Below are 15,131 nucleotides of genomic sequence, written 5' to 3'. Positions count from 1 at the left end.
TACTTTTTCTTTTGAGGGGGTAAATTTTACATATTATAATGTATTTTTCCCATTTTGACCAAGGAGTTGGTAAATTATGTCCAAATCCCAATCTAGCTTATCACCTATTTATGTAAAGCCCGGGAGCTACAAATAGGCTTAGTATTTTTAAGTAGTTAAAAATAATCAAAACCAGTTTTGTGATACATGGAAATCATATGACATTAAATTTCATTGTCCCTAAATAAATAAAGTTTTATTAGAACATAGCCATGCTCACATATTGTTTAGGGCTGCTTTTGTGCTACAGTGGCATATTTGAGAATTTGCAACAGAGCTTGTATGGCTTACAAAGCCTAAAATATATACTCTTTGGTTCTTTAGAGAAGAAAAGCTTGCCAAGCCATATCTAAAACAACTAACATTCAAGCAGAGTAGCTGAATTAGCCCCCAGTATATTGCTTTCTCAAAGTTTATTGCTTAACCATGTATTGCAGTGAGTAGCTTTGGTCTAAACTGTGTTCTGGAAAGTACAGAAGAGGCCTGAGATGTATGAAGTTTAGTGTAAATATAAGGAAATAAACTGCTTCAATTGATGTTTATATAGAAAAAGAATATTGTAGATATTTTCTTCTGCATTTGATACAGCTTTCTTTTAGGCAAGATAATCTTGGGAAAATAATGTTAATGACAATAAAACTCTCATAATTTATTCTTCTCTTTATTAGTCTGCCTGCCCACGCCATGCTCTATTTGCAAGATGTGCAAAGTATTACGAATTTATAACTTTCTACCCCTTAAAGATTCTTTGTTTCCTTGGAGATTATAGAATGAAGATTTAATTAGGGAGTTCGCATTGTGGCACCGTGGAAACAAATCCTATCAGTATCCATGAGGATGCAGGTTCGATCCCTGGCCTCACTTAGTGGGTTGAAGATCTGGTGTTCGCTGTGAGCTATGGTGTAGGTGTAGGTCACAGACGCAGCTGGGATCCAGCATGGCTGTGGCTGTGGCTGGAAGCTGTAACTACTACCCCTAGTCTGGGAACTTCCATATGCCACGGACATGGCCCTAAAAGGCAAATAAATAAATAAATAAACTGAAATTGAGAAAACAGCTCTAAAATCTGGAATTTGAAGAACATTGATTTGTTAATGATTTAGGGGAAAATTTAGCAAAACACAAATCTTGCTAGCTTTGTTAGAAGCTCTCAATGATTCTGCTGTTTAGAGTCATCGTAGAAGTGTGTGGTCCTCGTTCCCCGTATTTGCTGCAAAAAGATCACCTCCTTTAATTATGGGTTTTTCTTCTCAGCCACACTGAGTGTTGTGCTGTGCCATATTTTACAGGTGAAAATGTGAATATTTCACCCTTACAGTAAATGATGGGAAAGGTTGCATAAAGATCCTTAAGTCTAGAACATTTTGAGACACTTTCTCTTATAATCTCTGAACTAGATTTTGAAGAACTGACTTGGAGGTTTCATGATTAGGTCCATGGTTTCACTGAAATACCATTATAACTGAAAGAGTTCTAAGATTTAACAAGCAGGGCCTGTTTAGGTATACCATGGCTCAGGGATTTCATGAAAAGCAGAAACACGATGCAGAATGTCAGGAGATCATGACAATATGCAGAAATAAGTATGCAAAATAACACAAAGATTTGTGAGTAAAATTACATATACCCCCAAGGAGCCAAGGGAGTTCAGAACAGAGCAGCAATCTTCAAAATGTAATCTCAGCCCCCTGCAGATCCATGAACTGGTGTTTCCAGTCTGCAATAAGCAAAATTTGAGAATCCAGAGTTACTGTTTAGAAACTTTTATTTAAAAAAATTTAAAAAATGGAGTTCCCATTGTAGCACAGTGGAAACGAATCCGACTAGGAACCATGAGGTTGCAGGTTCGATCTCTGGCCTCACTCAGTGGGTTAAGGATCCGGCATTCCTGTGAGCTGTGGTGTAGTTGCAGAAGCAGCTCGGATCTGGTGTTGCTGTAGCTGTGGTGTAGGCTGGCAGCTGTAGCTCTAATTCAACCCCTAGCCCTGGAACCTCCATATGCCACAGGTGCGGCTCTAAAAAGCAAAAAAAAAAAAAAAAACTTTTATAACAATAATGACTTTACTGTTGATTTTAAAAAATAATTTAGCTTGTATTTTTATTTTATTTTGGGGGGCCACACCCACAGCACGTGGAAGTTCCTGGATCAGCGATCTAACCTGCCCCATAGTTGCAACCAACACTCCAACTTCAGCAACATCAGGTCCTTAATGCACTATGCTACATGGGAATTTCCTTTTTTAATACATATACGGAGCTTACCAGGCTAGGGGTCAAATCAGAGGTACAGCTCATGGCCTACACCACAGCCACAGCAATGCCAGATTGGAATCGTGTCTGCTACCTACACCACAGCTCCTGGCAATGCTGGATCCTTAACTCACTGAGCAAGGCCAAGGATCGAGCCCACGTCCTCATGGCTGCTAGTCAGGCTCGTTTCCACTGATCCACGATGGAAACTCCTAATTTTTATTTAGTAATTTATTTTCACTTAAGAATTTATTTTTATTGTATTTCACAAAAGTATGTAATGGGCTGGAAAAAAACTTTCTTATAGAAAGTTTGAGAAACACTTTGTATACTGAAAACAATGTGTTTAACATTAAATATTTTGGGAGTTCCCATTGTGGCTCAGTGGTAAAGAACCTGACTAGTATCCATGAGGATGCGGGTTCAACCCCTGGCCTGGTTCAATAGGTTAAGGATCCGGCATTGCCGTGAGCTGTGATGTGGGCCACAGACATGGCTCAGATCCCACGTTGCTGTAGCTGTGGCGTAGGTTGGCAGCTGCAGCTCCAAATTGACCCCTAGCCTGGGAACTTCCATATGCCGCAAGTACAGCCCTGAAAACAAACAAAAAAAGCAATGTCATTTAATGGATGTTACAATTTTGTTTTAATAAAAGGCTATGGTAGCACTTGGTCAGTTACTTGTTATCACATTATTGTACTTGGCCAGAATGAGAGAGATGTTTTTTTCTTTTCCTTGGGTTTAAGCAACTTTTAAATACCAGATGCTATTTTATGCAACAGGGGCGTGACAAAAAAAATTCTATTAAAATGACTAAATCATTGCTGAAACATAATTTAAGGGGAGATACAGCAATCCTAGAGAAACGTGTCAATTTTGTTTCTGTGCAACCAGATAGAAATGTCAGGATCTTCCTCCACTTAAGATGCAGAGACCAGTGCAGTGAAGCAGGAGAAAGGAATTTGATTTACAATTTGAAGGAAAACCAGCAGTAAAATAATTGAGAGCTGGAAAGCAATCTCACTCCTGCCAGATTGCTTTCCTCCATGCGTGCTCCATTTAGGGGCGATATTCGGATACTTGCGTTTAGTTTGTGCATATTTTCTTTCCCCTGTGAATATTCCATCCTGTCAGATTAGGACTGTTTTTTCTGCTGTAATCAGCAAAAGAGACTATCCAAGTTGCCCAGCACTGGATTATGCCTGAAGCTTTCTAAATAGGAAATGGTTAACTTTTTCAAAGTGCAAAGGTGATAAGCTGGCTGTTAATGAGAAATTGAAAAAAACATGGATTCCTTTCAAATACGCTTTGATTTGAGTCTGTGGGAACCAGAGATGTGAAAGCACACTGAAAATTTTTAAAGGGTCGTAAAATATTTGGTAAAAATAACAACAACTGCTCCTACTACTGTTGTAACTGTGGCCAATTTAATGAATATCAGCCTCTGTGTTGCTTCTAGCTTGCTCTGTCCAAAAAGTATTCGTAGACAAAGGAGGCTTTCCTCTCTTGCCCAGGAGTAACTGCCTCTAGGAATTAGGCTTATATTCATGGTACAAAAATACAATGGGTGCTCTACTGCTAATACCTTATTACTTAGTCAGTTCTCTGAATCACAGATATTTATCATTTATTTCTATTTTTTGAAAGTCAATGGTAAAGTTTAGTTTAGAAGTTTAGTTCGTATGCCATATGTTCTGCCTGTGGAAGCACAGTCATGCCTTACACAAGAGGAAGAGATTAAAGATCAAAAATATCTTTATATTAGAACAGCTGAAGGACCCTCTTAGTTTTATCTTTCTTGTTCACATTAGATGTTTTTGGTTTGCTTATAAGAAGTGCAAGCCTGACATTCATTTTGAAAATCACCTCCTGTGAGCCCCTGACACATTAAGAACTGGAATCAAATTCTACTCTTCTCCATAGGTAAGGCAATATCATTGGGGGAAGAAAAATAGGGAAAAGTAAATAGCAGTAGACAATGCAAATTATGTTTGAGCCAAGAGCATGCCTGTTTTAAATTTAAAATTGGCTATAAGCCAGAACTCTGGGTTCCTGGAGGAGAATTGAGATAAATATGAAGGGAATTTTTATTTTAAAAAACATCTGGAGTTCCCATCCTGGTGCAGCGGAAACGAATATGACTAGGAACCATGAAGTTGCGGGTTTGATCCCTCGCCTTGCTCAGTGGGTTAAGAATCCGGTGTTGCCATGAGCTGTGGTGTAGGTCGCAGATGCGGCTCAGATCTGGAGTTGCTTGTGGCTCTGGCGTAGGCTGGCGGCTACAGCTCTGATTAGACTCCTAGCCTGGGAACCTCCATATGACGTGGGTGCGGCCCTAAAAGACAAAAAAAACACAAAAACAAAAAACTATGGAACCACAAGTTGTAAACTCTAAAACTGATAATCTATGACTCTCCTGGGCAGACATTTCTCCCATGTGGGCCAGATTTTCCTGACATTGATGATTGACTCTGTGGGCCATGCCTTCTTAACACTTATTCTCAAAGCTATAGCTTCCATTCAAGAGCCCACTCACTCTTAGAATTAAAAATAAATGTGCCTTTGTCAAGAACCTAAGTCAGACCACAGTTCTGTGTAGCTGTGTGACCACATAGGAGACGTTTTGTGCAATAAATGATAAGTGGGGGGTTAGAACTTTAAATTACATGAGATTGTGCATGTACATGTGTACACACATTCATACCCACACATGCACATGTATACATGTACACACGTGCATGCACACCTGCATATACACCTCTGCACAAACATGAACATAAATACTCCTGCACATGCATGCACACACATGCCCATATGTGCACATAAGCATACCCACAGATGCACACACACATCCACACATGCACCACACATGCATACTCACACATGCACATCCACATATGTACCAGAAACCCTCCTACCTAAAGTGATGAGGATTAGTCAATTAAAGCAAATAACCCTGGAAAAAAATGTGGTGTATACATAACTTAAATGTTTTAACTTCAAACACATCTGTGTACATTTTTATTTCCTGATCTTCTGAAAGGTTTTTTCCACCAAGTGAGGATTTCCAAATGCTCTCCAAAAGCAATTGAAGGTTTTCTTGAGCAGAGGGCTGATGCTCAGATGGCTTCTATGGGGCTTGCACAAACCACCCCACTTCTCTGTCCTATTCAGCTTGGGTTTCTTTAGATGGGATGAGTGCTTGGCACCTGTGCAACCCACCTGTGCAGACTCAGCACTTTGTTTTAAAGCTTTAAACACTCCCTATCACACCTGACTGGAGATAATGTTTGGCAGCCCCCCTCATCTTGTTTTTCCAAAGGATTCAACTTAATTTTTATAGAAAATACTTTTTCATATTTCATTTGCTTACATATTATTTCATTAGATTTTATAATTCTAATAAAAAATAGAACTTGCTTTGGAGTTTATGTCATGGCCCAGCAGAAACGAATCCAACTAGTATTCATGAGGATGCAGGTTCGATCCCTGGCCTCGATCAGTGGGTTAAGGATCTGGCATTGCTATGAGCTTGGTGTAGGTCACAGAATCAGCTCGGATCCCGCATTGCTGTGACTGTGGCGTAGGCTGGCAGCAGTAGCTCCAATTTGACCCCTAGCCTAGGAACATCTATATGCCATGGGTGCAGCCCTAAAAATAAATGGTACTTGCATAAACAGCTTTGGAAGAAAATGGATGCTTGGAGCATACAGATTTAAGGGTTTCAAATAGACACACAATAGGCACATACAAAGTCCCGTATTAGCTTCCAGCTTCTAGCATCCACTTGACCTTTGTCACTAAGTTTGGCAAAGAAAATGGAGATGGTGTTGACTTAACCGTTTTTCTAATCTCTAAAGAGCTCAGGATAAAATTTGTGACATGTTTCCAGAAATTTCTAGAACCTTATGGTCCATTTCTTTTCACTAACTTGGTCTCTGACTTCATTTTCTTTTTCTACATTTATTTTTTTGTTAGAGCTTATATATTTTCTTTTTGTCCCTTATATCTTGGGAAACACCCAAACCTTTGCTGGAATAACAGTGTGGTTTTGCTTAAGAGGTCTTTGTTTTTGCTGTTGTTCTCACAGTATAGTCCATGTTTTTACAAGATTGAGGTTCTAAAATCATTTTCATGTGACGAAAATGTATTTAGCTAAAATGACCTTAGGCCATCCCTTGAGAAGACCCTGGTCGAGTCTGACACTCGTATCTGAGAAGGTCTGAGGCATTGATCTTCTTGTGAGCTTGGAACAGATCAAGATTGTGTTGAGAGTCAAATGAAGTAGTTTGGCTTGTCTTTCAGGAAGTATCCGACAAAACATAGGCATGTTTCAAAGTAGAGTGATGTGGGGTGGTCACATGGGGAGAGGGCTCATGGGAACCGAGATTTATTCCCCTCACCTAAGGGATTTTATACCACCTTGTGCCTGGTCTTATTATGGTGGTGTTTCTCCCTTCTGGACTAGCTAAGCCCCATCTTCCTGACAAGAGAGGACACACTCTCATTATATTCTCTTTTCCCATATTCACTTAGGACACACTCAGAAACTTGAAAAAGTTAAAATGAACATGGAAATGAAAAATTAGAAAAATGTGTACATTTGGACTATCAGAGGCCATCTTTATGTTAACCAGAAATCCTTAAAATATGGGCTTCCTAATTTTATTACTACCTTTTAATAAAGGACAGAGTGTTTATATTTCCTATTACTAAACTAATATGTCCTATTAATAAACTAATCAACTGGTAGTCTTCAAAATAGAACTGCACGTAATACCTGTTTTTGTGTTTTCCTTGGCAGACTCTCCATGCGTGATTTTTGCCAATCTCTGACTAACCTTCTTTATTTGAGATGCTTGAACTGGAGTACTTTTTAGTTGAGACAAATTTGGGAATATAACATTTCACACTTTTGAGACTGTGACTCCTGAGGACACCTGGTTTGTTTTTAATATAGCAGCAGTTGCATCATGCTCTAAGTTTCCCAGCATGGGCTTGGATGAGACTGCTTGGTTTTCCATTTCAGTTCTCTGGCTTGCAATATGCAGGACCTCAGACAATTTACTTAATCTTCATGCACCTCAATTTCCTCATCTGTAAAGTGTATACTAATAGTCTCCCTCATGGAGTTATTGTGAAAATTAAGTGAATTCTCAGCAGATGATTATTATTAATGCCAACCGTGTCGTGTGTGTAAGAATGGGATCCCCAGAAGCAGCTGCCATGTAACTGTAATGACTGGGTGAGATGCACTGCAGTGCCTTGGTGTCTGCTCTTTCACTGCCTCCTCCTCTTACCCACACAGGTGGCCCCGGCCATTAAGGAGCGGATGATGAAGAAGGGGAGCCTCATGTTGGGGTACCAGCCCCACCGGGGGAAGGTCAACTTCTTCCGGCAGGTGGTGATCAGCCCTCAAGTCAGCCGGGAGGACATGGACTTCCTCCTGGACGAGATAGACCTTCTGGGTAGGGACATGTAGCTGTGGCTTTTGGTCCCCCAGAGGCCTGGGCCCTTCCCTGGAGGGTTGCAGATCCAGGACATCTGGGGACACTTAGGAGATCGCAGCTGTTCTGATGAGAAATAGGAAATGTACTCCATCCTTGCCCAGCAAAACCAAAATGCTAAGTGAATAGATTTAAGGACTGTTTAGCTGCCTGGGTGCCTCTGTTGCGATAAAGGAGGTAATGACAGATGGCTTTTCTCAAAGATCATCCGTGGGAGAGAGCCTTGAAGGGAGTTTAATAAGTACCATGTGGGCTTTGGGTTCGAAGCTTTCATTGTTCTTTAAAGGAGGTATAAATTAGTAGGTTAAAGCAGTGGTTTCAATGCATGGTCCTTAGACCAGCAGCACCAGCAGCACCTGGAAACTTGTCAGAAATGCAGGTTCTCAGCCTAGCCCCAGACCCACTGAATCAGAAACTCTAGGCGTGGGCCAAGTATTCTGTATTTTAAGGAGATTTCCAGGTGATTCTAAGGCAAGGTAAAAACTGAGAACCAGTGGTTTAGCTTAACTTTGAATTGACTAAATGATCACTCTGATGTTTTGCCAGCAAAGGGATTTCTAATATTGCAGTGGCCCCTGCATCAGTCTTTGAAAATACAGCTGTAGCATCTATAGCACAAATGCTTAGGGGCATCAAAAGTATATTGAAGCTATTTTTAAAAGAGAAACTATATAAGCTATTTACTTTATAAAAAGGTATCTTTTATGCAGGCTAAATGTTTATTCTCAAAAGTTAAAGTTAGCCATTATCTATTATAAATTATTTAAATTAGAGGTAAGGATAAAAGACAACGACTTTGTGATGTAGCTCTCTTTAATCCAAGCAATAGTCCTAATTCACTTCCCCAAATCATTTGTGTCATTAATTGGGAACAGACATTAGGTATATATGTCTCTAATTAGGTACCTCTCTTAGCTTGAGGGGCCCTTTTCTTATCTTCTCTGCTTATAGGAAATAACCAGAATGAAGTCCAGGGTTATACAACATTCCCTTTCTCAAGCTTTGAAATGTCAGTGTAGACAATTAAGTGGTTTGTATTGGACAGAGTATCTGGGAATTAGAGGTCTTTCAGGGAAAACACCTCCTCCATTTCTCCTGGGGATGAATAATTGTAATTCTACCACTGATCCTGGTCCTAGATTTCTAGCAGAATCTTATTTGATTAAAAAAATAAGCAGAATTCAGAGATGTGGGTGCAGAGGTCAACAAGGTACGATTACAACTCTAATTAGAGTTCTGATTTGGAAGACCCATGATTGAAGAGTGTTCAAGTACTAGACTTAGCATATTCAACTACCATTTTGTACTCTTTCATTAACTTGCATCATTTAAATTATTTAGAGTAAAAAGCAATTGTATACTATTTGCTTTTATTCCATATTTTCATTTTAGGGTGTGTGATTTCTCAATATCTCTTCGGTCAAAGACTATTTTAATTTTTCTCTGAATGACTTTAGTCTCTGGCGATATTTGTGTGTGTGTTTATATTGCATTTCTTGTTGCCTTTTTGTTTTAATGTCTTCATAAAATGTTCTGAAATTGATGTTTGCAATAATTTGAGTTTCATGAAATAAAAAGCAACATGAACACACACTTAGTGTGGTTGGCTTTTCTTTTCCTGTCACCCCCTCTTTACTGGTTTGTACCACTACATTTTAGAAGTGAATAGGGCTCTGTTGGCATTTTAGTTAAAATTGAGAGGGTAGGTTGGAAGCAGTCTGTTGGTTTTTTTTTTTTCAAACCATCACATTGTACACTTTATTTTTTTTAACTTTTATTGGGTTTAGTTTATTTAAAATGTTGTATTAGTTTCAGGTGTACAGCAAAGTGATTTAGTTATATGTACATATATCCATTCTTTTTCAGATTCTCTTCTCATATAGGTTATTACAGAGTATTGAGTAGAGTTCCCTGTGCTATACCATAGGTCCTTGGCAGTTATATATTTTATATATAGTAATGTGTATGTTAATCCCTAGCTCCTAATTTATCCCCCCCACCACCACTGTTTCCTGTTTGGTAACCATAAGTTTGTTTCTGGAATCTGTGAGTCTTCGAGGGACTGTTTTGCAAATAAGTTTGTTTGTATTTTTATTAGATTCTACATATAAATGATATCATATGACATTTTTATTTTCTTTTTTTTTTTTTGGTCTTTTTGCTATTTCTTTGGGCCGCTCCTGCGGCATATGGAGGTTCCCAGGCTAGGGGTCTAATCGGAGCTGCAGCCACTGGCCTACGCCAGAGCCACAGCAACACGGGATCCGAGCTGCATCTGCAACCTACACCACAGCTCACGGCAACGCCGGATCGTTAACCTACTGGGCAAGGGCAGGGACCGAACCCGCAACCTCATGGTTCCTAGTCGGATTCGTTAACCACTGCGCCACGATTTTTCTTTGATTTACTTCACGTAGTAGGATCATCTCTAGGTCCATCCATGTTGATCCAAATGGCGGTATTTCGTACTTTTTTTATGGCTGAATAATCCCATTGTATCTATGTACCAGACACCTTTTATTTACAGGAAGCAGTCTGTTTTTAGTTAATGCCTTCAATGAAGTAAAAAGTATGGATTTTGCTCTTGTTTAGTCTTTCTTTATCTACTAGTCAAGCCATGGGAAACGTTATAGTCACAGCTCAACTTCCTTTGGGCCTTTTTTTTTTTTTTTTTTTTGAAAGAGAGATGATAGTTCCTTGCTCAACAACAAAAACAACTGCTGCAAGGTACTTTGAACATCCCACTCCTTTCTCCTTAAAATAATCAGATATACCACCACTAGAAGGGTGATTTCACTGAATGGTCAAAAAACATTTTTGACATATCAACCATATCAAATGCTGGGCATGGGTCAAGTAAGAACTGAGACTTACTGTAGGCAATGTAGAGGACATTGACTTCTTAAAATTTTATTTGCAAGAAAAGGAAGCATTAGACTGTGATTTTAATATTTCTTCAAATAGTCAGCAGACTTGATTCACTCCAAAGATTTAAATACCTCCTCTGGCTTTTGATTTTTAGCAATGGTTCTTTACTGGAAAAGAGATCTAGTAACATAAAGAGATTGAAACTTAAGAAAGTATCATATTACTCACTGATCAGAGAGTTTTTCTGTAACAGAAAAACCCAAGTAATTGTGGTTTCATTAGAGGGGGTTATTTTTAAGTTATTCAAAAGAAGTCCCAAGATAGACAATCCAGAGATGGTGTCTTACATTTGGATACCCCCCTACAGAAACACAGACAAGGATTCAAGAGCAAGCAGCCTAGCCATCGGGTGACCCCCGGACACAACTGCAGGGAGCAGTGAAGTGATACAGAGAAGGAAGGAAGCCAGCACAGTGAATATCAGTGAGCACATTAATGGTGTGGTTAAGGGACCCTTGACCCTGTCCATGACCTCCAGGAAAAGGCATAGAACATGCCTCAGAGGTGTCCTACCCAAGGGGTGAGGAAGATGGGGTATTTGTTAATGGACTCATTGGTCGAGGGCAGTTGCCAGGAACAGTTGCTCCCTGGCAGTCCTGATTGGGCCTCCATGGTCCTGGGAAGCCTCCAGGCAGGGAGAACAGGCACTTGCAGCTGAAGCCTTCAGCAGGGTTGGTGAATGCTGAGGACGTTGATGGATGGTTTTTGGAATGGAGGGATCCACTGTGTTGTCTGGGACCCCAGATCCTCCTCTATTTTTGCTCTCTGACTTGGATTAAATCATCAGGTTTTACTCAGAGTGCTATTTGAACCCATTTCTTCCACATTTCAGGCAGCAAAAAATAAGAGATGCTTCCCCAAAAGAAAACTCATCACTCATCAAGCCACAGCTTCTCTTTATGGGAGACCAGGAAGTATACTGGGGGTTTTTGTTTGTTGTCATCAGGGTTTGTTTGTTTGTTTAGCTAGATATATTGATGTCTGCAATCATGTAAATAGTTCTGTTAGTAGCTATATATATATATATGTATATATAACATATATACACACACACACTAGACATATTGTGTGTATATATATATACACACACACACACATACTAGACATATTTTATAGCTACACACACACACACACACACACACATTGGCAGGCAACTTGTCATGTATGTTGGGTAACACCAGTTCTTAAAGCATTTTTTTCCCCTGAAAGGTCAGAAATCAACCTAGACTGATAAAATTTGATTTGTATTTAAATTGTTTTGCAGCTCAGTCTAGCTAGTTCAAGCTGAACAGAGTCAGCTTTCTCCTTTTCTCATTTATCTACTCCAACTGGAAAAGGATTAATACAACTTGAAATGTCTTAATCCCCTTAACTCAATTAGAGCCAATTTTGAACTGGGAAAATTTTTTAAATAATTCCATTTGACCTCTTCAGGACCAGTTTGATTTCTCTTAATTCAAACTGGTCTGAACTCACCTAATATAATTTGAATGGTTTGGCTCCAGTTTGTAGCAGTTTAACCTCTCTCTGCCTCAGTCAGTTCCATTTGCACATGCTTGATCTTGTGGGAATCTATTTCAACAAATTAGGATGTGTTCTGGTTTAATGATTTGTTCTAATTTGTATAAGATTTGGTTTATATGGTTTAACGCAGGGAAAATTGGGTTGAATTTGCTTAATCCAGCTGGAAGCACAAAACATTCCCCTTTTCAGGAAGCTCTTAGCTTTAGGGAATGCAGTTCAGCAGAAGCACTAGAAGCAGAGTCTTGACCAGCATCTCAGAGAAAGGTCCTCAAACTGCACAAAGCACAATCCCAAGGTTAAACTGGAGTCACAAGTGGAAAAAAATGAGAGCTCTCAGTCTTCATCCTGTTTTCCACTCCCGTCTTCACAGGCATAAGACTGAACTAATGAAGTTTTGGACTCCCAAACCCTTAAAATAAAGACCCTTAGGGCAGGGCATGTGGAGTGCAGTAGCCAAAAGTAAAAAGATCATGCAGATTTCCTGTTTCCTTAACCTGTTAGTGCTGCAGGTGTGGTGTTTCTCATGGCAAATTCCACAAGTTTGAGAATCCTCAATGCGGGAAACCAAGGATGATGGAGACAATAGCTATCACTTACTGAGTCCATATGAAGTACCAAGCACTGTGCAAGGTAGTACATTACATGATCTGTCTTATACCTCACAAAACTCCATTGGGGTGGGAGTTTTGTTATCTGAATTTTACAGTTCAGTACTCAAATGAACATGGTGCTCAAAGAGTTTAAGAAAATTCTCCATGATTATCAGACTACTGAGTGGTAGATCCAAGGGTTAAATCTAAATTCTCACCCCAGAGCCCAGGCTCTCAACTTCTTCACTTTGCTGCTGTGGTTGAGAAGAAAACATCATCTTGGACTAATCTTAGCAATCTGAGTCTGACATCCCACAGTTACTTGGCAAACAAAAGCATCAAGAACTGACTTAGTCTCAGAGGGTAGTAATTATATCATACTGCCATGGCCCCTTTCTCAAAACCAAAAGTTAGAGATGTTCCTGGCAGCTTTTTGTCATTGAAGTTGGAGGGAAACAGTCTAGAGGGCCTTTTGATTTGAAATATTAAGACATTTTATCAGGAACCACAGTGGAGTTAAGAAGAAATAGTTTCCAAGAAGTTGGCTATTGCTTTGTTTCTCAGACCTTTGTGAGTTCCATGCCATGTGGGCAAATGCTTACTTGACAGCTCTACTCAGGGGTCTCATTCAAACTCAGCATGCCTAAAACTGACTCAAAATTTTCTATCCCCAACCCCACACCCTTCTTCAGGCAAGTTCCCTTGTGTAGGTTTCCATCTCAGTGAATGATGTCATTTTCTATCTAGTTCAGAAAACCAAAATTTATAATTCATGCTTAATATCTGTCTCCATCTCTCCCCTACTGTCCAATTTATCAGCAGGCCTTGTTGGATTTACTTCCAAAACATATCTCTAATCCATCCATTTATTCCAACTCCATTGTCATGTCCAAATTCCATACTGCTTCCACCCTTCCTCTAGACCATAGCTATAGCTTTCTTACTGCATCCACCCATTGATTCTGGCATTTGTCCAATCTGCTTGCCAAACCGCAGCCAGATTAAAACACAACACTGATCCTTTCTCTCTCTGTTTGCTCTTAGGATTGATAACTGCAGACTCTGCCAGAGGCCTTCAGAAAAATCTGTTGGTCAAGCAAAGCCAATTATAAGTTTATTAGCCCCAGTGAGTATGGGCAAACACTGCCTTGAAAGAGTCTCAGGGGAGTCTCAGAATGGGGAGTTGGAGAAGCATATTTGCAGGCTTCAGGTGTGTGTTCAATCAGCTTAAGGTGGGTCTTCAAGGCAAACCAGTTGGGATACAGTCCACCGTGTAATAGAGTAGGGCCAGTGTGCTCAGCCAGGGGAGCAACTTGGCACACATCTTGATAGATAAACAGTTGTGTGAAAAGCGAGTTATTGCTGCAGCTGAGCCCTCTTTTGTCCTGATGGGAGAGATGAGTCAAGTATTTGTCTGGATAAGTCAGTTGGCAGGAATTTCCTAATGCAAACGGTAAAGTTATCCATTGATTTACAACACGAAATTTCTGAGTGAGAGTCTCCCGAAACAAAGTTAAATCATGTTGACGTAGGTGCTCTCAGGCCTGATAGTTAAGCTATAGGAAGGCGAGTGATTTCAATTCCTGGGATAAAGATCCAGTTCTTTAAGTGGTTGCTAAGGCCCTGTGTTCTTCCAACCCCTTAGAGGTTCAGCTCTGTGTTGTACTTCTCCACTCCTGATAGGAGCCGGAAGTCAGGCTTTTTTCAGATCCCTCCCTCTTTAGAACAGCTGTCAGAATCTTCGGATGTCATTCTCTCTTTTCCTACAATGCTGTTTCCCCTCCACCAAGCTGAAATTTCTGTTTATAGAACAAATCTCAGTTTGATTCTCCATTTCTTAGGGGTGATCTCTGCCTGCCCTCCACACACTGAAAAAGAAATCTACACCAAGCCCTCTATAATTTTCTTAAAATACATGCACCACTATTCATAATTATGTATTTCTTTGCACTTAAAAAATTAGATTGTAATGTAACAGGGGCTTAGCACAATAATTATTCAATAAATAACCATGCCACTGAGGAAGGTCAGCAGGTAGCTGTATTAGTTTGCCTAGGCTTGAGTCTAAAGAGAAGAACTTTTTTTCACTTTAAGCATTTTTACTGAATTATTGTTGGTTTACAATGCTGTGTTATTTTCTGTTGTACGGCAAAGTGATTCAGTTATACATGCACACTTATCCATTCCCATATAGGTTATCACAGAATATTGAGTAGAGTTCCCTGTGCTATACAGCAGGACCCTGTTGATCATTCATTTCCATATATAGTAGTGTGCATATGCTAGTCTCAAA

At 39.7% G+C, this 15,131-nt stretch overlaps 1 protein-coding gene across 1 annotated transcript in view; it reads left to right on the top strand.

Moving 5' to 3' along the window:
* The window catches only part of GADL1 (glutamate decarboxylase like 1), a 157,288-nt gene extending 148,021 nt beyond the window's left edge, over positions 1-9,267 (top strand). Inside the window, exon 15 of the mRNA XM_047769400.1 lies at positions 7,598-9,267. Within this exon, the coding sequence (XP_047625356.1) occupies positions 7,598-7,771 (174 nt within the window). The 3' untranslated portion in view covers positions 7,772-9,267. The remainder of the gene's footprint in view (positions 1-7,597) is intronic.
* Positions 9,268-15,131: the final 5,864 nt, after the last annotated feature.

Source organism: Phacochoerus africanus, chromosome 1, assembly GCF_016906955.1.
Source record: "Phacochoerus africanus isolate WHEZ1 chromosome 1, ROS_Pafr_v1, whole genome shotgun sequence".
Taxonomy (NCBI): Eukaryota; Metazoa; Chordata; class Mammalia; order Artiodactyla; family Suidae; genus Phacochoerus; species Phacochoerus africanus.
This window is presented reverse-complemented; position numbering and strand designations above follow the sequence as displayed.